Source organism: Giraffa tippelskirchi, chromosome 2 (genome assembly GCF_054371585.1).
Source record: "Giraffa tippelskirchi isolate mGirTip1 chromosome 2, T2T-mGirTip1v1.2.pri, whole genome shotgun sequence".
NCBI lineage: Eukaryota > Metazoa > Chordata > Mammalia > Artiodactyla > Giraffidae > Giraffa > Giraffa tippelskirchi.
The window spans coordinates 165924587-165947560 of record NC_137276.1 but is presented as its reverse complement, the minus strand read 5'-3'; the positions used below and the strand labels follow the sequence as shown (position 1 = coordinate 165947560).

At 46.1% G+C, this 22974-nt stretch overlaps 1 protein-coding gene across 3 annotated transcripts in view; it reads left to right on the top strand.

Moving 5' to 3' along the window:
- Positions 1 to 22974, top strand: part of KALRN (kalirin RhoGEF kinase) — a 683494-nt gene that overhangs the window by 536280 nt on the left and 124240 nt on the right. For all 3 annotated transcript variants that reach the window (XM_081571703.1, XM_081571704.1, XM_081571705.1), the window contains exon 34: positions 10258 to 10504. In XM_081571703.1, the coding sequence (XP_081427829.1) occupies positions 10258 to 10504 (247 nt within the window). The remainder of the gene's footprint in view (positions 1 to 10257; positions 10505 to 22974) is intronic.

Genomic DNA, 22974 nt, shown 5'->3' with positions numbered 1-22974 from the left:
TCACACTGAAAAGGGGAGGGTAGGACCAGGGATAAGAGGAAATCCTAACAGTGATTCACTGACGGCAAAGACTTGACAACTTTTAGGGAAGCCGTGATGAGACTCTGGGAACTTTTCTGTTGCTGCTGCTCTCTCTCTTCGCTGGGCATTTGTCCCAGATCATTCATCTGCAGAGCTGGCATCTGCACAACTGGAGATGGCCCAGTGGTGATGGAGCTGAGTGGGCCGGCATCAGAGAGAAGCAGCTGCTGTAGGGTCCCCCTGGCTTGTAGGTAAGCAGGAACGAAGTTGTTATCCACTGTCCCGGCCCAGGGAGGGGCTGAAGCTAATAACAGACACAATTCAGAGCAGACACGATCGTGGCAGTACCCATGCGGCAGTAGTAAGGGACATTGTTCCTCATCCCTGGACCATCACCTTGCGTTTCCCCCGCCGCAACACTGGGGTGCTCACATGATGTGTGTTCCCCAACAGATGGTGAGCCTGGCAAGGGCAGGTCATCACAACCCTCTGCCTCGCTGCCTCGTGCCCGGTGCCCAGCTCAGTGGCTGGCTGCGGAGTAAGTGAATGAGTGTGGATGAGATAACTGCACTCCTAAGACTTGGAGTCCTGCCTTTGTGATTTGCTGTCTCTGACCCTGAGCCTGTCATTCCCGCTTGTTGAGCCTCAGTTTCCTCATCTGTAAAATCAGGGATCCATGAGAGTCAGATAATGTCTGTGCAAGAGTTTTGTACTCTATAAAGGGCCATTCAGATGTGAATTATCATCTTATTCAGCCCAAAAATGAGAAATTAACAGCATGTCTCCTGGCATCTCTTTTGGCCTATGTCACTATGGTTGTTTGCTTTCTGAGTCAAAGCATTGAGAATGTACTTCTTTTGAATGTGAATTTGTAATTCACCCCCCACCTGCCAGCCTGCCAACAGCTGGCCGGCTGTCTCTTACATTCTCAGCAAGGGCTGAGACAAGCCCCTCTGTCACAGGGTCAACAGGTCACCCCTCATTTAATGACAATAAAAAGAAAATTCTCTGAGTTAAAAGTCTCAGAGCCCCAAGTAGAGAAAGGGCAGGTGCAGGCTTGAGAAGACCCTGCAATTCATATTGGGGTTCGCAGTAGATTCTGCTTAATAGGCATCAACAGTTTGACTTAACGAAAGACTCTCGAACCACATGGAAGAAGTATAGCAGTCACTCCTGGGAAGTTAGTGTGTGCCTTGGTCTGTGCTGGAAGACTCCATCTAAGGAAATAGGTTCAGTCCTAATAGGGGCCACCCTATTAGAAGGGACAGTAGCATACTGAAGTTTATCCAGAAAAATATGAAGAAAATATTGGAAACTACACATTCTAGAGCCATTAGAAGGAATGTTTAAAAAAAGGAAGAATTAAATCCTCTGTACTCCCCTGGAACGCAGACTGAGAACCATGAACGGAAATTAAAAACGAGGAAAATGTTCTTAAAACCACAGCTCTTCACCAGCAGGGAACAGTATCATAAAGCAGACAGCCAGATATCTTTAAAAGAATCCAGCCTTGAGTAGGAGGCCAGAGAGAAACCCACAAAGGCACTTGGCTCCTGTGATCTGTCATCCTAGCTGCCTCTCCCGGCTCTGCAACCCTTGCAGCGCAGATCTGAAAGCCCTCCTCCCACACTGACATCACTCCATATATCCAGGCATTCAGTGGGAAAGTGGACTTAGAGCCTTGTGTTATTCTTTTAGAGCAATGACATCATTAATCTAGCAAAGTTTGGTGAAAAGTGTATTGAGCCTAAATTTGAAAACCTGAGTCTGGTCTTGGCCCAACTACCAACTAGTTTGAGATCCTCAGTTTTTCCCTGTATGAGTTAAAAAGGTTGGATAGGACTTCCCTTGTGGTCCAGTGGTTAGGAATCCACCTGCCAGTGCAGGCGACATAGGTTTGATCCCTGGTCCAGGAAGATCCCACATGTCACGGGGCAGCTAGGCCTGTGTGCTGCAGCTACTGAAGCCTGCACACCCTAGAGCCTGTGCTCTGCAGCAAGAAAAAACACTGCAATGAGAAGCCTGCACACCACAGCTGGAGAGACTAGCCCCTGCTCTCCACAACTAGAGAAAACCCATGCACAGCAACCAGAGCCAGCACAGTCATGACTTAATTAATTATTTATTTATCTAAAAAACAATGGTTGAATAATATCTGACTTAACTCATTTGCTTAGTTACTAACGTATCCTTTCAAGCAACAAATGTTTATTTACTATCTACTGTCTTCCAGACACTATTTTCCTTAGTTAAGTTCCTTTCTTTCTTGGGGAGTTATTTTTCTCATCTGTAAAATAAGAGGATTGGATCAGATAAGCCCCCAGATTCCTTTCACCTCCAACAGGCCATAAATCCACCCAACAGTGTCAGCATCATCTCAGTCCACATTTCATTGTTTTAACTAAAAGTTTATCATGTAAGACTCTGATGAATGATTGCTAAAATCAAAAACCATTTTGTGGGTTCAGACGTTCATTTTTTTTATAAAGGGAGTGAAGGAATTAATTTTATTTTGTATGTATCAAAGGCATATCACATTAAGAGAAACAAAGACAGAAAAAAGAAAGTAAGGAAAATTGAGAAAACAAATGGTCATCATAATATTCATTGAATGCTTGTTGAGGCAAACTTTTTAGTCTTTAAAGTCTGAATATGTTTTTAGTGTACCCTCGTCTTAATGATGGTTTGGGCATAGAATTCTAGATTGGAGTCATTCTCCCTCAGAATTTTAAAGAAATTGTTCCATTTTCTTTTATGTTCAATGCTGTTAAAATCTGCTGTCATTATGATTCTTGATTTTTGGAGTTTTACCTGACTTTTTCTCCTCTCTGAAAGCTTTTAGGATGCCCTTTTACTGATATGTTCCAGTGCTGTGCTTTAGAGTAGGTCTTTTTTTTTTTAAACTAATTACAGCAGGCAATTAGAACACTGTATGAATTTGACAATTCATGTCCTCAGTCCTGGGAATTTTTCTTTACAATTTATTCCCTTCTACTTTATCTAAAACTTGTTGGATTGATTCTCTAATTGTCTTATTTTTCTCTTATTTTCCTCTACTGGTGTTCTTATTCTACTTTTTGGAAAATGTGAATATATCTCCAACCCATATCGGCTTCCCTGGTGGCTCAGCTGGTAAAGAATCCGCCTGCAATGCGGGAGACCAACCCATATATGAAATGTCTCTTTTCAACCATAATTTTAGTTTCTAAGAGCTCTTTCTCATCCTGTAAGTTTTCTCCTTTCCATAGCAGCCTGTTCTTTTTTCATGGATAAAATATCCTCTTATCTCTCTGAGGACATTATAGTGTTGTTGAAGTTTGTCCTGCCTGCATTTTGTTCCTCTGAGTTCCTGGTCCTCTTTGTTTGCCTAGTTTGGTCTTTGTCAGAGAGACTCTTCTAAAATGTCTGGTAATTCTTAGCTGAATCTTGAGGCCCCAAGAAAGCTGACCACATATTCTGTGTAAAAGGAAGGTGCTTATTGACTGGAAGGATTCCCTGTTGGTGATCTGGCAGGGCACTGCAGCTTTGTGTTTCTATATATCTTTTTGGTTTCTCCAATGAAAGAGCCTCAGATCTACCTAAAATGTTTATATTTGGTTGCCAGTATTCTGGGAGCCAAGAGGGACAAGGATGTGGTCATCTCCTTACTCTGTGTGTAGATATTCAGTGAATTTCAGTTTTTCAGGAAAGTGTGCATTGGGTAGAGGGGGAACTAGGAATCTGCTTCCTTTACAGACTTTCAGCCCATCTTACCTCTTCAGCCCCACCTGTACTCCTGCCCTCCTTGTTGCCTGGTGCTTCCAGTTCCTGAGGCTTTCTGAGGATCAAGCAGGGGTAATTGGAGGGAACTGGTGTGCTTACTTGGGAAACCTTTAAAAGTGTCCACATCACCTTCCCTAGACAGCAAGGCCTAGTTCTTCTAGTTGGCTGGGTTTACCACAAGACTCCATTAAGATGTTTAAAAAGGAAAAAAAATAGTATTCATTTACACATTAATTCATGGAATAATCATTATATAATCATTTACTTGCCTATATATTGATACATCTGGCACAGTCTATTCCCAGATAAATGCACCATCAAATTGATTTTTCTTTTCCATTTCTCTCTATTCCTAACTTTCCCTTCAAATTTAAATAATAATAAATTAATACCTCTGGCATTCATTTTTAAACACTTAGCTAATTGTGCTCAAGGCACTGAGTGCTTTAAAAATATTTCAAAGTATTAGCTCATTTAATACTTACAAGTGTTATCTCAGTTAGTCTTTTAACAACCTACAAAGTAAGCACTGTGACATATCCCCATTCTACAGATGAGCAAACTGAGACCAAGATGTTAAATAACTTGTCCCTGGTCACAAAACTGATAAAGGGCTCCAGAGTCCGTGCCTTACCACTAGTCTGTGCTGCCTGGGGAGAATCTGATTAGCAGAGCACACAGAAGCTGAGGCTCTGAAATAACAACAGAAGGGAGGGGTATAGTCCTACATTTCTGAACATTACCGGAAACCCCACAGGGAATATTCATGTTCTTTTTCTGTAACATGGGGAAGCTCACAGAGGTAATCTAGTTCACACTGTTTATACAAGAAGGAGGTTCCATTAATCTCCAAATAGTAACCAAGCAAAAATGACCTACATGAAAGCAGTAGTTTCTGGTGAATATGACCAAGAACCAGGGGTGGTTATGAAGTCTTCCCTGGTGTATAGCAGTGTGTGCTGTCACCGAGGAGCAGGAGGAAGGTGAGGTGCTCCTTCTGCCCTCTAGGGAGCATCACAGAGGGTGGAGGGTGAAGTCCACCCAGAGACTGGGCAAGAGGGGAACAGGCTCCACCAAGAAAGCCTGGACCCAAAAAGGAGAGAGACTGGGAAAGGAAGCGAAAGAATCAGCTGATGACTCAGGGGCAATGGGAGGAGACACAAATGGTAATTAGCATCAAAGGGGTTTAACAGGCCTCACCAAAGACTCACACCCAGGCCAGACGGGGACACACTGCTAAGTAGGGGGGTCACTGTGAAGTGAGAAAGATGGGAGATTACAGAAATTGGGGTGCAAGGTCAGAGAAGACTCCATCACACCCAGCTTCATGCTGAGACTGTACTATCAGGTCAAGACTCATGACATTTTTTCTAGCAGGAATAAGTCTGGTCTTAGATTCTGGAGTAGCATTGAACTGATAGTTTGAAAGTTAAGCAACTATTTCAGATAGTTTAAAAATATGCAATAAAACTTCAATGCAGCCTCAAAGTTTTCGACAGGACATGACAGTCCTTCCTGGTGCCCATCAAATCACCTGTGACCTCTGTGGTGTGAGAGACAGGTCTAAGGACACCCATCAAATAGGAATGTTGTTCATGGAGGGAATAAGCAACAGGCCGGTAGAAGAGACTCAATCATACATCATGAAAAGAACAAAAAATAAGCTACCATGAGGGGAGTGATGGTCATCTTAGAGAAATCAGGGACTCTGCTAATAGAGAAAAAAGTCAAGTTTTTACATTTTGATCAGTAAAAAGGGTCTAGAACATAAGGCCTGCTTTACCCTTGGGAACTAGTTAAAGAAAGAACCTGATCATAGCTTTATTTTCTTTGAGGATAAGCATAGCTCAGCTCAGTGGAGAGTAGGACATCTGAAGTGCTGGGAAAGTCAGTGAGCTGCCTGATGGCAGATCTTCACGGGGCAACTTCAGAGTGAAGCTGCAGGTGTACGAGGGTGAGGCCCAGATAACAGTGTTCATGGACAGACAGCTGGCAGTGGGAGAGAGCAGGTAGTTAAAACAAGCAAAGAGGGCCCGGGAGGCTGAAGAAATTATGAAAGTAATCCAAGTCTAGAGCCATGAAATGGGAGGATGGGGCAAGGGGAGGGATAGATACATCAGAGAAGTAAGAATGAGAGCTGCTTAGGTGGAAGGCTTGCATACTCAGGAAGGAGAAGTTGTTCAAGGAACTGATCATTAAAAGCAAAGTCATCTTTAAGTCAGTTCTGGGAGATGTAGATACTGAGGAAGAGAGAGTGTGTCCAGACAGCTGCCTTGGCTGTGAATGGCCCTCTTTGGGGAGGAGTCAGGAGGCCAAAAGACCGGCCCAGAGTGGAGGCAAGGAGGGTAAATGGGCAGTGGTTTTCCAGTTCCATACATGTCTCCATGGCTAGTCAGTCAAGCAGGGCAACAGCTGACAGATAGGTTGTATGTGGCAGCTTTGTGTTGGGAAAGCACAAAGGGGTCATCTCTGACAAGGGAGTGTTGGGAATGAAGCCAGATGGGAAAAATCATCTACAAGCCTAAAACAGAAAGTTAGAAAACAGATATGCTGAGAAATATAAAATAAAAATCTAAAGATTTGCAATGGAAGACCTTAAAAGGTTCTAATTGCCTGTGAAGAAGAAACTAATTAAGTGAAAACAGGAATTGTTCTTTGCAGCATTTTCTGTAACAGGCTGTTAGATAAAGCTGTTGAAGTTCCTGGGACTGGAGATTTAGCTCAGGCAGAGCGGTGGGAACTTCCCAAATGTGCCGCTCGCTGCAAAGGCAATAAGAAACCATGAGGATGGGGACACATCCACTGGTCCTTGGGAAATGGGAGGAGGAGGGAGAGAAAATAATGGTCATGGGACTCTGTGAGTCAGGAGACACCAGAACTGGTCAGAAAGAAATATTATATACACATGAACTTTTCTATGGAACTGATAATTTAGTATTTGTGAGGGATTTGGGCTTATTGGTTAATGAGCCCTCTGTGTAGGGGCTTCCCGGATGCCTCAGAGGTAAAGAATGTTCCTGCAGTGTAGGAGATGGAAGAGTCAAGGGTTCAATCCCTAGGTTGGGAAGATCCCCTGGAGGAAGGCATGGCCACCCACTCCAGTATTCTTGCCTGGGAAATCCCAAGGACAGAGGAGCCTGGAGGGCTGAAGTTCATAGGATTTCAAAGAGTCAGACATGATTGAAGTGATGGAGCATGCACACACACACTGTGTAATTAATGTTCAGACGGTGGTGAGAAGCATCCCAGTCCAGAAAGCGTAAGGCACAAAGCCTGAATGAATTACTTTAAGAATTGCAAGGAAGCACCTTAAATGTGCAAAGGTTCCTCAGAGATCTCTTGGCCCCTCTGCCCTTGACCCTCCCCATATCAACAGGGGCTCTTAGAACTTTTCAGTACTAATTCCACTGTGGGTTTTCTGAAGCAGTGTTTCTCAATTGTGAACCCCAAATCTGTGCACCCTAAAATTTCCCCGTGGCTCTGGGAAGAGGACAAGGGATTTTTTGGGAGGCAGCTGTGCCTAACCACTGCCTCATCCATTTCTCCTAATTCCCTCCATTGCCACTCTCTGGAATTCCCTTATTGCCATGGGGATGGGGACCCCGTGTAGTAATCTCTTTGACTAAGCCATTGAGGTGAGAGGACCAGGTTCTCAACCCTGTGTTTGACTCAACTGGGTTTGGCTGGATCTAGAGCATGAGCATCACAGGAACGCCTTTCCTTCATCTTCCACGTCCTCATTTCTGGACTGTCAGCCTGCAAGAGGCAAACAGCACCACCTAGTGCTGTTTCCAGGCTTCTCTACTAGAACTGGATTTTGAATTGTAGAAGCTCACAACGTGGCTCCATCCTCTTACCCATCCCTGGTCCTCTACCTGCTGGTGGGTGGGTCTGGCTGTAACTTGCCCTCAGGGGCAGTGGGCCTTGTGTCTGGTGCCCTCCTGAGCTGTTTGCAGCCAGAGCTTCAGGCCTCCTTTGTGTTCCCTCAACAGTCTGCAGAGGGTCACACCCAGCCCTGAAAAGGTTGCAGGTTACATCTCAGGCCCTGTGCACCCTTGGCCCCAGGAAAGAACCTGAGTTCCTGAGAGTGGCACAGAGGAGAACTCCACAGAGGCATAGAAACTCAGTGACAGAACTTCTTAGTGGTCACCTAGCCCAGAATCCTACAAATGGTCCATTAGTAGAAAGTGTAATCAACCTAGTGGGATGCCACCAGCAACTGAGAGGAAAAAAAGTTAAGTAGAATATCAGAGTGAAATTTGTGTTTCAGTGATACGGTTATTCATATGTAGTATAAACTGGTCAAGAATTTCAATCCAAAAACTTAAGAGACCTGATGTAGGGCAGGCAAACTGAGAGACCCTGGAGCTCAGGCCACTGATATCTTCTCCCTATGTGCCTCCCACCCTCTCTAACCACAGACATACCTGAAAATGTGTGACTTGCCTTGTGGTATGTGGTTTAAGGAGCATGGGATTTGTAGTCGAGGTCTGGGTTCAAGCCCAGCTGGGTGACTATGGGAAACCACCTAGCAGTGTTTCTCAAACAGTAGACCAGGGAATCCCGTTTCCAGAATCCTGAGTTTCAGGAGGAGGCCTGGAGGTTCCTTGTTAAAAATATGCATTTCTGGGTCCTAATCCAGGAGCAAGGGAGGGAACAGCTAGGGCATCTACATTTTCAATAGCCTCCCTAGGTGATTTCTATGCACACTCAATGTTCCAACCACTGATCTTAACATTTCTGAGCTTAAATTTCTTAATGTAAGAAATGACAATGGAGTGGATAATATATGTGAAAGTACTTTACACACTGTAAGAGCACTCTTCAGACTTGAGGTATTTCCATTCCACAACATCCTTCACTAAATGACACTTGGGAGAAGATAGCACCAGGAGAGTGGGGTAGTGGGGTCTGTGTACTTAATGGGACCAGGAGAGTCAAATGGAAAAAATGAACCAAAACCATGTTTCTTTCTTCCTGTCTCTTTCCACCTCCCACCTTTTGTCCTACACTTTCTCTTCTTGACCTAACCCTGATGGCAGAACCATGCCCATCCATGGAAATGTGTTTAGAGTGGACTCCATGCTTTGTGAATGGTAATGATGCATATTGCAGCTATGAGTCTGATATGTCATGTTAACCTTTTCAAGCCCACTGTAACATTCAAGTTCCTTTAACAGAAAATTCTCACAGTCCTGAATGCTGAGCTTTTGACCCTGGGGGGACTGTTGATTCCCTACTCACTGTGCTTACCTATTCTGTGCTTACCGTTCAGCAGAAGCCTCTCTGGATGTGTGTGAAATTCACAGCTACCCAACAGGTCTAGACTAGTGCATCTCTGTAGCTGCTGGCACTGACAGTGCAGGCCCTGGAGGCTTAAATCAAAGATGTGCAGACTGAAGGTGAGGTCCCTGGAGATAATAGGGATCTTCCCCCTAAATCTTAGAGAACAGGCTGCTGAGCTGGGCCCCTGGGTCTCCTGTTCCTTCCCTTCCCCCGCTTCTTACCCTACCCCTAAGTGCAGCAGCTCTTCTGAGAGGTGGGCTGTGTGCTGAGTTCCAGAAGACAGATGAATAACGAATAGTTTCTCTCAGTGAGAGCGATAAGTCTCAGTGTCCAGCTAGTAGAGGGTGTTCCTGTGACAGGGTCTTCTCCTCAGTTTTATTGATTCTGCCCCAGGAGTGGTGGCAGGCCTAGAGGGAAGAAGGCTGGAGCACTAAGGCTGGTTCCTAAGGAAGATGCGCCCATTCTTCTTCTCTGCCCATCTTCCTCCTGCTCCCCAGTGGTTGAGCAAGCAGAAGATGATTCTAATCTCCTTCCAGGTGAACAGTCTTCTGTGTCTGCCATTGAGTTGAGGGCCTGTTCTCTTTTATATCTCTAGTGCCTCCATTTTATGCTAATGGCCGCAGCATGGGGTGGGGATGAGGAAGGTGGCAGGAATGAGAAGGAAGGGAGGTCATCTCCATTATTCCCAACATCAATTAGAATCAAGTGAGTGAGTTAAAAATGATGCCAGAAGAGTGTGAGGGCCAGGAGTACAGCCAGGCGTGGGGCAGAGGAGCCCTTGGAAGAAGAAAAGGGACAGACTAGGGCCAGGGTTGGAGGACACCGTTGGCCGGACGCTTGTAAAGGAATAATGAAAAGAACTAACTCCTATGCTACAAGAAGGAATTAGAAGCAAAGCCTGGTTCTGGGTAGGCTCCAGACTGTCACGGCAACTAGAGTGAATGACTGAGTAATTGAATAACACTGTGTTAATTTCTTGTTTTTTGTTTTCTTTTTCCTTATTTCTTTTCCTTTTCCCAACTCCCTTTCCCATCTTCTGCCTTTTCTCCACCCTGAATCTCATCCTATTTTCCTTCCCCCTCTTCTCTGCTCTCATGCATACTTTGTCCCCTTCCCTACCTACCCACCCACCCGACTCCTTCCCCCACACCCTCGTGTTTTATTCCACCCCCACCTCACCCCCTAAAGCTCTCTGGCGGCTGTGAGTTGACCGTGGTGCTCCAGGACTTCAACGCAGGCCACAGCAGCGAGCTGAGCATCCAGGTGGGACAGACAGTGGAGCTGCTAGAGCGGCCAAGCGAGCGGCCAGGCTGGTGTCTGGTCCGAACCACGGAGCGGAGCCCCCCCCAGGAGGGCCTGGTCCCCAGCAGCGCCCTGTGCATCTCCCACTCCCGAAGCAGCGTGGAGATGGACTGCTTCTTCCCTCTGGTGAAAGGTAGGGAGAAAGGAGGGGGAGGGATGAGGACCAGAGGCCGCTGGAGATGTGGCCCACTTGTTAGAAGCTCATCATGGCACTCACTTGTCTTGGGAAACTGTTTTGACCTGTGGGATTTCTCTGGGACCCACTTGTGAAGGGAGTGCATTGGAAACTTAAAAAGAAAGAGCTATGGAACAACCATGTAACTTTGGGAATGAATCACTTAATCTTGCTGAATCATTTTCATCTTAAAAATGAAGGCTGACTTAGATGACCCTTAAGATCCCTGGTAGCTCAGTCTGTAAATGATGCACCTGCAATGCAGAAGACCCAGGTTCCATCTCTGGGTTGGGAAGATCCCCTGGAGAAGGAAATGACAACCAGTATTCTTGCCTGGAGAATCCCATGGACCCAGGAGCCTGGCAGGCTACAGTCCATGGAGTCGCAAGAGTCAGACACGACTTAACAACTAAACCACCAAGATCTCTTCTAACTCTCCCATTGTATCGCCAGACATCCAAAAAAGTTCTCCTCCACCCACAGCCCAATACCTAGATTCCCTTCTCCACTAACTCCTCCCCCTCCACAGCTGCTGTCAGCTCCCTGGGCCCCTCCCCCTACCCAGGTGCTCATGGTTCACAGAAGACTGAGCAAACCTTGGGGTAACACACAGCACAAACCAGTTGAGTCTGACCTTCCCCTCAGCCCTGCCAGGGTCTGAGACACTCATTTATGTGCCTCTGCCATACAAATTACTGGAGCCTTGGCTTCTGTTTTGTATGAGCTCTGTATTCTTCCCACTTGCTTGTTTATTCACTGTCTCACACCAGGGAGACTGAGCCCCTGAAAACAGTGATTCTCCAAGCAAGGGGTGTTGCTGGACTGGCAGCATCTTCATCTCCTGAGAACTTTTAGGAATGCAAATTCCCAGACCCCGCTCCAGACCTTCTGGGCCAGAAATGCTGGGGCAGGGCCCCGGTCTGCATCTTAATAAGTCCCTGGGGACACAGATGCACACTCAAGTACCAGCGCCTCTGACTTCAGAAGTCAAGACTGTCAGGGCCTTGAAGTCACTCGTTTTACATTAAGGACACTGAGGCCTAGAGAACAGCAGAGTTCTCTTAATTCTGAGCTGCTTTTTGTCACTGATCAGACATCTACCTCAGGGTTTCCGTGCAACCCTGTGCCTAGGTATTTATGGAATGGGAAGAGGGAAGGACCTGATTCTGTCAGGAGGCAGGGGTAAGGAGAGCTGTTGATGCTACTGACTAATGAAACTGACATATTTTCATTTCTGGAATTCCATCGGGTCCACCTCTAAAACATGACTTCCTCCTCTCCTCCACAAGGTGGCGCTAGCAGGTTGCATTATTGGTGCTGCCTGGTTCTTCCAAGGGCCTGGAGCCCAAGGGGTGGTTTCCATCCATGGCAGCTAAAAGCTAATTCACCTCACTCCACACACACAGACACACACACACAGACACACACAGACACACAGACACAGACACACACACACACAGACAGACACACACACACAGACACACACGCACAGACACACACACACACAGACACACACACACACAGACACACACAGACACACACACACACACAGACACACAGACACACAGACACACACGCACACACGCACACACACACACACACCTGTGTCCCCCTCTCCCAGTACAGCCGTCACCTGCATTTCCCTCTTTGCTCTGTATCAGGAAGTTGTGTGGATCTGTAATTGCAGGTGTAGCTCCTTGGTCCTCTGAAGTGGTCACTAGAGAATCTGGTGGTTTTGGGGAAGGGAAAAGCAGGGGATCTTAGGTTCTACTTGAAATCTCACCATGGGGGAGCCTGGGACACAAAGAGGTTAGAATTGTGCGGGTGCAATGAAGTAATATATGCAAAACACTTAGAACAGTGCCTGGCACTCAGTACATGTTAGTTGTCAGGATAAGTTATAGTTATTATATCACTTCCACAGATTATTCAGCAAAATGACTGAAAACTCCCATCTCCAGTGACAAAGCCAGGACGGCCATTCATTTGCAGGGAAACTTAACTGGTCACTCATCTCCCAGTGTGGGGTGGTCTATCAGAAAGGACTTGACTTCCAGGGAGGACCTGGGCTTCTTGCCCTAGGCCTGGCTTCCCTGGTCCCTGGCTGGTTGCATCCCCCCCCCCTGCCCTGGCCCAATGGGGGAGGTGGAGGTGTCCAGAGGGGGCATACGGTTAGTGGAGAGTTAATTGAAAATGGGAGCTGAGGATGAGGGATAAAAATAGAGGCAAGAAAGCCAGGAGACTGTCACAGAACTTTCCAGCTAACTCTGCTGCCATCATGACTTCTTAATGAGCACCACCAGTAGTGCCTATCACCATTTCCTTGGCTCTTCCTATTGGCATCCTGCTTGCTCTCTCCCAACATAAGCCAGTTAGGCAGGGTTTCACATGGCAGCCTGTGAGCTCTCACTGGCTTCTCACCCCTGTGGATTCAGGATCCACCCCCCTCCTCCTGGTGCCTGACTCCCAGGGTTCAGGTTTAAGTCTCTCTTCTCAGAGCATCCTCACGGCCCTGACGAGGCCTCAGCTGGAAGTATGTACACTGAAGCACATGCCTCATCTTGGAAAAGCCCCTCTGTCTCCCTCTAGGACCTGTCCGGAGTCTCGGCCTCTTAGCAGAAATTCAACAAGCTATTCCTTTTCCCATCCAGCAGGCTGCCTGTGGGCCACCTGGCCTTCTCTCCTCTCCAAGTGACTTGTCTCCAGTGGGCACTCCACCTCCTGAGTTATGCCCAATGGAACTGAGGCTGAAATGATCTTCTGGGGTTGTGGAATAGGCTAGGGCATCCTCTAGTGTCACCAGAGGTCAGAATTTGTTTCTTTGTCAATGCTCAGAAGGCAACTGGTCCTCTTAACCTTTGAGAGAGCATCAGGCTAGTGCTCCTACAAATCTTAAGGGGTAGGAAATTGTGTGTGTGCTGAGTGCTGCGTGAGTACTCAGGCACGACTGCCACCCCCAGAAATGGAGACAAAAGAGCCCTGGATGTCAGCACTGAGGAGGGAACTTGGAGAACCACTAGAGCAGGGTTCTCAACTCTGGCTGCCTGGGATCACCTGGACGCTTTATCAAATCACAAGATCCAGGCCCCACCTAGAAGAAGAGGTGTCAGAATTCCCAGAGTAGACCTGAGCGTCAGTGTTGTTCAGAGCCTCCTCAGGTGAATCCAAGAGACAGAAAGGTTTGAGAACCACTGCACTGGCCAACCTCCTCTCTTGTGGGGGCTCTCTTGGGTACAGGAAAACAAAGTGACCTCTCAAAGCCACGGAGGAAGTCGGTGGCAGAGCTGGAGGAGACCAGGGCTCCTACCTCCTCGTTGAACCTCTGTCCCACACTCTGCCTGCTGGGCATCCGAGAGGCTCCAGGGCCTTTCTCCAGTCTTTCCTTCCTGAGGCTACTTAGGAGTCAGTGGTTGCTTGTTTCCTCTTGATATATTTGTGGCAGGACTGCTGGTGAGGCTGTGTGACAAAGCAGAGGGGCCTGCCTTTCCTGTTACAGACCCCCTGACATCCTAGAGCTTCTCCCTGGAGTTGGGCCCTGTGGACCTACTTGTTTCTCTTCCTAATCCCCTCTGACTTTCTTAGCAGTGAATGGCGAAGGCAGCACCTCCCAAGGAACAAAGACTTTGTAGTGGTGATTTCAATTCTGGGGCATCTTAGAACCACCTGGAGGAGACTAAAAAGTACCGATGCTTCATGCCCCACCCCAGACCAGTTAATTCAGAGCCACCAAGGGCCTGGGCATTAGTATTTTTTAAGTTTCTTGGTAATTCTAATGGGTCAAGAGTGACTGCTTTAGGGGTTTGGTGCTGCCTGAGTGTCAGGCACAGGAAGGACTTAAAAGTCCATTGGTAGCGGTTAATATGCAGTTATGTAACAACTCAACAACAAAGAACCAATTCAATTTTAAAATGAACAAAAGACTTGTATAGACATTTCTCAAAAGAAGGTACACATATGGTCATAAGCCCATGAAAAGATGGGCAACATCACTGATTGTGAGGAAGCTGCATGTCAATACTAAATGAGAAACCAGTTCATAGTGGTTCATCGGTTCAGTTCAGTTCAGTCAGTCAGTCGTGTCTGTCTTTGCGACCCCATGAATTGCAGCATGCCAGGCCTCCCTGTCCATCACCAACTCCCAGAGCCCACCCAAACTCATGTCCATTGAGTCGGTGATGCCATCCAACTGTCTCATCCTCTGTGGTCCCCTTCTCCTTTTGCTCTCAATCTTTCCCAGCATCAGGGTCTTTTCCAATGAGTCAGCTCTTCACATCAGGTGGCCAAAGTATTGGAGTTTTAGCTTCACCATCAGACCCTCCAGTGAACACCCAGGACTGATCTCCTTTAGGATGGACTGGTTGGATCTCCTTGCAGTCCAAGGGACTTGCAAGAGTCTTCTCCAACACGACAGTTCAAAAGCATCAATTCTTCGGTGCTCAGCTTTCTTTATAGCCCAACTCTCACATCCATACATGACCACTGGAAAAACCATAGCCTTGACTAGATGGACCTTGTCGGCAAAGTAATGTCTCTGCTTTTTAATATGCTGTCTAGGTTGGTCATAACTTTCCTTCCAAGGAGTAAGTGTCTTTTAATTTCATGGCTGCAGTCACCATCTGCAGTGATTTTGGAGCCCCCCAAAAATATAGTCTCTCACTGTTTCCACTGTTTCCCCATCTATTTGCCATGAGGTGATAGAACCAGATGCCATGATCTTAGTTTTCTGAATGTTGAGCTTTAAGCCAACTTTTTCACACTCCTCTTTCACTTTCATCAAGAGGCTCTTTAGTTCCTCTTCACTTTCTGCCATAAGGGTGGTGTCATCTGCATATCTGAGGTTATTGATATTTCTAGTGGCAATCTTGATTCCAGCTTGTGCTTCCTCCAGCCCAGCATTTCTTATGATGTACTCTGCATATAAGTTAAATAAGCAGGGTGACAATATACAGCCTTGACGTACTCCTTTTCCTATTTGGAACCAGTCTGTTGTTTCATGTCCAGTTCTAACTGTTGCTTCCTGACCTGCATACAGGTTTTTCAAGAGGCAGGTCAGATGATCTGGTATTCCCATCTCTTGAAGAATTTTCCAGTTTATGGTGATCCACACAGTCAAAGGCTTTGGCATAGTCAATAAAGCAGAAATAGATGGTTTTCTGGAACTCTCTCTCTTTTTCGATGATCCAGCAGATGTTGGCAATTTGATCTCTGGTTCCTCTGCCTTTTCTAAAACCAGCTTGAACATCTGGAAGTTCACAGTTCATGTATTGCTGAAGCCTGGCTTGGAGAATTTTGAGCATTACTTAACTAGCATGTGAGATGAGTGCAGTTGTGCGGTAGTTTGAGCATTCTTTGGCATTGCCTTTCTTTGGGATTGGGATGAAAACTGACCTTTTCCAGTCTATGGCCACTGCTGAGTTTTCCAAATTTGCTGACATATTGAGTGCAGCACTTTCACAGCATCATCTTTCAGGATTTGAAATAGCTCAACTGGAATTCCATCACCTCCACTAGCTTTGTTCGTAGTGATGCTTCCTAAGGCCCACTTGACTTCACATTCCAGGATGTCTGGCTCTAGGTGAGCGATCACACCATCATGATTAACTGGGTCGTGAAGATCTTTTTTGTACAGTGGTTCATCAGGAAAGCTATTATTTTTTTTCACAAACCATAGAAAATAACAGGTGTTTGTGAGGCTGTGGAAAAATTGGAAACCTTTACCCTGCTGGTGGTGAAGTTAAATGGTGAATTGCTATGAAAAACAGTATGGGAATCCTCAAAAAATTAAACATAGAATTACTATATGATCCGGCAATTCCACTTCTGGATGTATACCCCAAAGAGAATTGAAAGCAGGGACTCAAAGAGGTGTTTTTACAGATATGTTCATAGCAAAGGTGGAAGCAACCCAAGTGTCCATCAGTAGATGTGCAGGTAAACACAATGTAGGATATACATACAATGAAATATTATTTAGACTTAAAAAAAAGAAGGAAAATCTGACACATGCTACAGCATGGATGAACTTTGAAGACATTGTGCTAGGTGAAATAAGCCAGACAAAAGAGGACAAATAGTGTATGATTCCACTATGTGAGGTAACTACCGCAGTCAGATTCATAGACAGAAAGTGGAATGGTGGTTGCCAGGGACTGGGGAAAAAAGAGGAATTATGAAGTTAGTGTTTAACAGGTACAGGGTTTCACTTTTGCAAGACAAAAAAATTTTGGAGGTAGATGATGGTGATGGTTATACAACATTGGAAATGTACTTACTGCCGCTGAACTGTACACTTAAAAACGGTCTTTCAAAAAAGCACTGGTCCTGGGTACTTCTGCCCCAGGGTCCAAAAATACAGTCCAGGTTCTTCTCCACCCAGCTCTCTAGGATACCTGTGTTCCTTTTCTTTTGCCCTGGCTCCAACTGAGCACCTGGAGAAGCTATAAGGAAATGCTTGTTTGCTTAGCCAAACTAAACCAGGGCCTGGTGAGCCCTGGAGCTGATATCCTGGAGGAAAGGGGTAGTGTCCGTGGTGGCCTGGCTTATTTACAGGGAGTCCTCTCTTATAGGGTCTCCTGATGAGTTCTCCTTTTATCACCTAGCTGGCCTCGGGAACAGCTTACCCCGGCTGGGGAAGGTGTGAAGGTATAGAGAACAGTGGGCTCTGGAGCGATGTACCACCACAGCCTGAAGATGCCAAGCAAGTCATGATACTATTGACCTGAATTAAGTGTGTAATCAGCTCGTAGAAGTATCTGGCATTTATTGAGCCTCACTAAGGGCCAGATTCTGTGTTCATGCTTCACTGTTTTCCTCATTTGACAGACTGGAAGCTGGGTCTTAGATCAGGTTACTTGCTCAGAATCACATAGCTTGCTAGTGGTGGATCTAGATTTGAACGCAGATCTATTTTCCAAGGTCGCACTCTTTACCGTGGTGCTCTACCACCCCCCAAGGCTGGAGGTACTGAAGAGAGCTATTTTACTTTATTGTCCTTCTCTCTGACTCAGCGCCCTTGGATTTACCCAGTCTAGCTGGGTGAAGGTTGAGAGAGCACAAGACCTGTACACATGATGCCTCCCACTCCCTCTCCCTCTGGTCTGCTGGGCTCCCTTCCCTATGGGCAGTAGCAGCAGACAGACTTGTCCTGTACGTTCTTTGCTCACTAGAAAGAGCCTGGCTGGAGCAGAATGGCTCTGAGCAGCACTCTGGCTAGTGGGCTAAATGGGGTCCAGCTCTGTTGGGGGCCGGATACCCCTGGGAGCTGGTCCAACTGGTCTAGCAGATTCGCTGCAGGGTGGGAATTCCCTGCACATTCTGCTTCAGAAGTGAAAATCCACCTTTACTATCTCCTCTGCTGTCAAATCCTGACACTTAGAATCTCCTCCTGCCTACCAGTTGGAGAGTCCAGTGCCAGTCTCTCTCAGGACTTAGTAGTGACTGCCTTCCACTCTGAGGCGCTCTATGGGCTGGTCTTTTTTTCTGGTTATTCTGTACAGTTATTCATATTGTCACATGTTCTAAAATAGCATTTGTATCACCTTTCATCCATGTCTTCCTGATTTACCTCTACGATCCTATCCTGTTCTAAAAACGTCTGCTTTTTTCTCTCCACATCAGGCAAGTACTGTAAGTAACTGAAAGTGGTAACAGTCTAAGTGTCCTGTGTTTAATCCATCCAAGCATAGCATATATACCTTCATTTTGAGGTCCAGTTTATTAGATTCAACCACATGAAATAGCCATATTTGTAGTCAAAACTGGTTGAAAATCAGAAATTTTAAATGGTTCCATCTGAATGTTACAATCAGCCTATCTTTTTCATCGAAGCATACTTGCAAATCTTTGAGAAAACTGGGGAGGGCTTGGTACTCAGGGAGTCAGATGGATCAGGAAGAGGACAGAATATGAAACGAGTCAAAAGTCACTGAATCTTGGTTTCTGCAACTGTAGGGGAAGCAGATAAACATACTCATGTCTCACGGTAGCTGGGAGCCTCAGAGGTTGCAAAGTTAAGTAGAAATGCTTTTAAACTGTGATGCTGTTCTCTTTGTTATGCGCATAGATTGCTTAGAATAAAACATAAGTGACCCTGCTATGCATGAGGTTTTAGAGTGACAGGTAGAAGGGCATGGATGGCATGATGAGAGGTGTGGAATAAGAGTCTTGAGGTGGAAGATCTGGGCGGGGGGGGGGGGGGTCTGAATCCTTGCCCAGCCACTGATAAGTTGATAATCTTGGATAAGATACTTAAAATCTATAACATGGGCAATAGTGCCCACTTGCCTTGAGTTAGACTACCGGCCTGTGAGTTCCACACTAGAGGCAGTCGATTAATGTTCATTTCCCTGTCCTTTGTCCCAGTTCCATGTCTCTATAGGGATGCGTCTAGGGTGTTTCCAGCTTGAATCTTCCCCAGGGCTGTTCAAGGGGTCAAGGCTCTGTTTCTGGTTCCATCTATAGGCCTTGGAAAGGCCCAGCATTGTCTCTACTCAGCCTCCTCTCCCCTCCCTCAGTTTCTACTCCTGGCCTACGCTGAGCCCTTTCTGCACTACCAGTAGCAGATCCATCTGACTCTGATTTCCTAAGAAATAATGGTGGACTCCTCTCTTCTCATTTTTTTTTTGCCTCCACCTAGAGGGTAGAATTTATATATGATATATTTGAGCTGAAAATTCAAATTATTCCCTGGCTTGCGCCTCTCGATGCCCTGTTCTTTCATCAATTAACTCTGGTCATTGAAGGTAACATTTGAATCATACCCTAGAGCTGAGCTGACCCTACGTGATGGAGGGCAGTGCTGAGATGTTGAGTGTTGTTGGGTGGGCATGAATGTATCCTTCCCCAATTCAAAGAAGAGAAGGACAAATACCAATTTTGTAAAAACTGCCTTATTTTACTTTCAACTGAATTTCTTCTACTTACCTGTCAGTGTTAGGATGGGCCAGAAATGACTCAATAGTTACTGACCAAATGGGAACCCTCCCAGGACAATTTCAGGAAGAGAGAGATGTAGGTGCCATCTAGTTCACACCTTACCCTCCTTTTTATTTTATTTTTCTTTTAAGGATAAGGGATCAGCAAAGACAGTCAGAACTTGCCCCGAGCCTACTTTGTTCTGGGTGAGATGTCCTGCCTAGGACTCGCTACCATTGTCTGATATTATTTAGGACATATATAAGGGCTTGGAATGGAGGCCTCAAATAGAAAAATGTCAGGCCAGGCCACATCCTCCTTTCAGTACACCCCAGTGTGGTGCTTCTCCAAGAAGAAGTGACGCAGGAGGAGACATTGCATTATCCAGGGAAACAACTGATGCCTCTGGGGACCCTCTGCAGAGATCCTGCCCCTCTCCTTTGTGTAACCAGTCTGCTGACACTTAGCTTATGCCAAACACCTGTTTCAACAGTATATTTTCATGCCTCCTGGTGCCCACTGTAAATCTGTGAAATATACAAGAGAATGATGCCTCTTATTATTCCCAGGGAGGGGGGGCGGTGAGACATGAATAGCATCTTCACTCCTTGGAGCCTCATGAACCAGCTCAGAGCTGGTAGTGCTCAGAGCTAAAATGAGAGCCTCAGATTCAGTCCAAGAGAGGATAGGCTACCACTGTGTGTGCTTGCTGAGAAGGAATGAGAGATAAATGATAGACAGGAGAAATCAAAAACAGAATGGGGTATGGGTGCCTACCTTTGTACACAGGTGGGCATGTGGATAATTACCATTGCTGGGCTCTAGGCTGCAAGGAGGAGGGCTGGGCTCAGCTCAAAACAGTCCATGGCTCCTGTCTCACTTCCATTGATAACAAGAGCCCCTTCTGTGGCTGCTGGGAGGCTCCTGCAAAACCTGCTCCAGAGCCTGTTCTCTGACTTCATCTCCTCTTAGTTCCCTTCTGTTGCTGTAACAAATTACCACAGACTGAGTGGCTTCAAACAATACCATATTTATTCTCTTACGGTTCTTTAGGTTATAAGTCCAATGTGATTGTCATTGGACTAAAATCAAGAATCAGCAGGATGGCCTTCCTTCTGGAGGCCCTAGACAAAAGGCTGTTTCCTCACCTTTTCCAGCTTCTAGATTTCTGGAGGCCACCTGCATTCCTTGGCTTGTGGTCCCTTCCTCCATCTTGAGAGCAAGTGATGTTGCATCTCTCTGGTCCTTCTTCCAAAGTCACATCTCCCTCTGACCACAGTGGGTTCTCTGCTCTTAAGGACTCACATGATTACATAGTGCTAACCTGAATAATCAAGTATATGCTCCCCAAACCAAGGTCCCTAATCACGTCTGCAGAGTCCCTTTTGCTCTATAGGGTATTGCATTTGCAGTTTCTAAGGATTAGGTGTGTGAACATCCTTGCAGGGAGGGGCATATTCGTCCTCCCACGTCCTACCACCTCCTGACCAGCCTGCCTTCCGCAACTGAGTGATTCAGTCTCCTGCCCAGCACCCACACCTGCTGGAACACCCCAGGTCCTCAGATACTCAGACGACTTGTCACCACACTTCCTTCATGTCTCTGCTTAAATGTCACCTGATTAGAGAGACTTTCTCTCACTCCCAGCCTCTACCATCACACTGGATACCCCTTTGCCTGTTTTACTTTTCCTCATAGCAATTATGTCACTACCTGGCATGTTTGCCAACGTTTATTCTTTATCCACCCCCCCCCAACTGCCTCCCAGATTCCCTGTACACGTGAAGGTGTTTTGTCTATTTTGTTCTTTACTCCATCCCAGGTAGCCTGAACAGTAGCTGGCATATAAGAAGGTCTCTGTAAATATTTATAGGAAGGAAAAAAGGGAGGAAGGAAAGGAAGGATGGAGGGAGGGAGAGAAGGAAGGAGGGAGGAAAAGAGGAGAGGAAGAGAGGAGGGAGGTAAGGAAGGAGAAAGGACCGTGTTTCAGGGCTCCTGAGAGAGCTCATCTGTGAAGAACAGGCCCAGTGTCCTCCATCCCCCGAGGACTGTAGAGGAAACTGGCCAACTTCATCAGGGGGGCCTGAGGATGGGGTAGGGAATCATATTCTGAGGCCTGGAGTTCTAACTGAGAAAATCTTTGCAATCCTGCTTCCTGGGAAATCTCCTCTGGGACACGTGGGCTAAGTTTACCTCTCATGCATCTGGAATGGTTGCAAATTCAGAAATATAAGGATGGGCAGCGTCTTCCACATCCCTCCTATTCATGAACTCCTCCATAAACTGACTTGAGTTACATTAAGGCAAAATCCACACTGCATTTAATGTATCAGAAACCTCTTCATCGCACCCAGAAATCTACATGCTGCTGCAGCTGCTATTTCTGCCTGTGAGAGGAAAGTGGGCATTGACAGTCAGAATGAAAATACCATCCCTCATAGTGGACACTTAGTAATGGCAAGCCTTCCCAAATTGGAACTTGGTCAGAGTGATAGACGGGCACTTCTTACTGCCCTACTTCGGGAACACTTTGACCTACTTAGAAGTGAACCTCTTTGGAAGTAGATAAAACCTGGAGTGGTTTGTTTTTAGCAACTCCAGCTGCAGTCATCTCTCACTTTGATAAATAGCTTATCTCCTCCTGAGCTCGGATCTCCAAGAACCCATCCTGGCTGTTTATAGCTTTACCTCACTGTCCCCCAGAAGAGCATAAGCACTGGCTGTTCTGGTGAGACCCCTAGGTCCTTTGTGAAACCCCACGGCCTTCTCACCATCACCTGGGCTACCCTTACCTGGGGCTTGGTTCAAACCAGAGGACGATCAGTGATACTTCCTTCTTGAAAAGCAGTGTTGGCAGCGCGAGCCAGGCTTAACTTTTTGAGCCAGAAGGAGGCAGACAGGTGTCAGCTAGGTAGGCAGAGAGGGACAGAGGGACACATTTACAGGGCATAGTTGAAAACAGAAAGAACAAGTTCAATGGTGGTTTAGTCCTTGGAGTCTAGAAGCTGTCGCTAGGTGAATGGAGACACCCGCGGGGCCAGCAGTGGTGTAGTGGTTAGACCACATTAAACAGATATACCTAGAAGAGATTACTATGCATACTGCTAGCAATAATCCTTTTTCTATAGACATTACTATTAAAATAACACATATAACCTGAGGCTAGCTATCTACATAGACATACAATTTTCAAAGACATGTTTGGAGTTCAAATTAAATATAGAAACAATGTACACATTGCACCTCCTTTCTTTTAATCTTAAGTGTTTCTGGTCACTGATAATTATTATTCTTCACATAAAGATGAAACTTGTACTTTATGTCCAGTCTTGGTTTGCCGTCAATTTCCTTTTTCTGCTACAAAAACACTGAACCAACTGCTTTCCTAGAACTCACCTTGTTCTTCTTTGTCTTTGCTCAGGGAACAAGATTCCCATATAAATTCCCATATATAGGTTAGCTTAGTGAGTCACAGATAGTAGATATTAAAAAACCAACTCTTTGTTGAATAAATG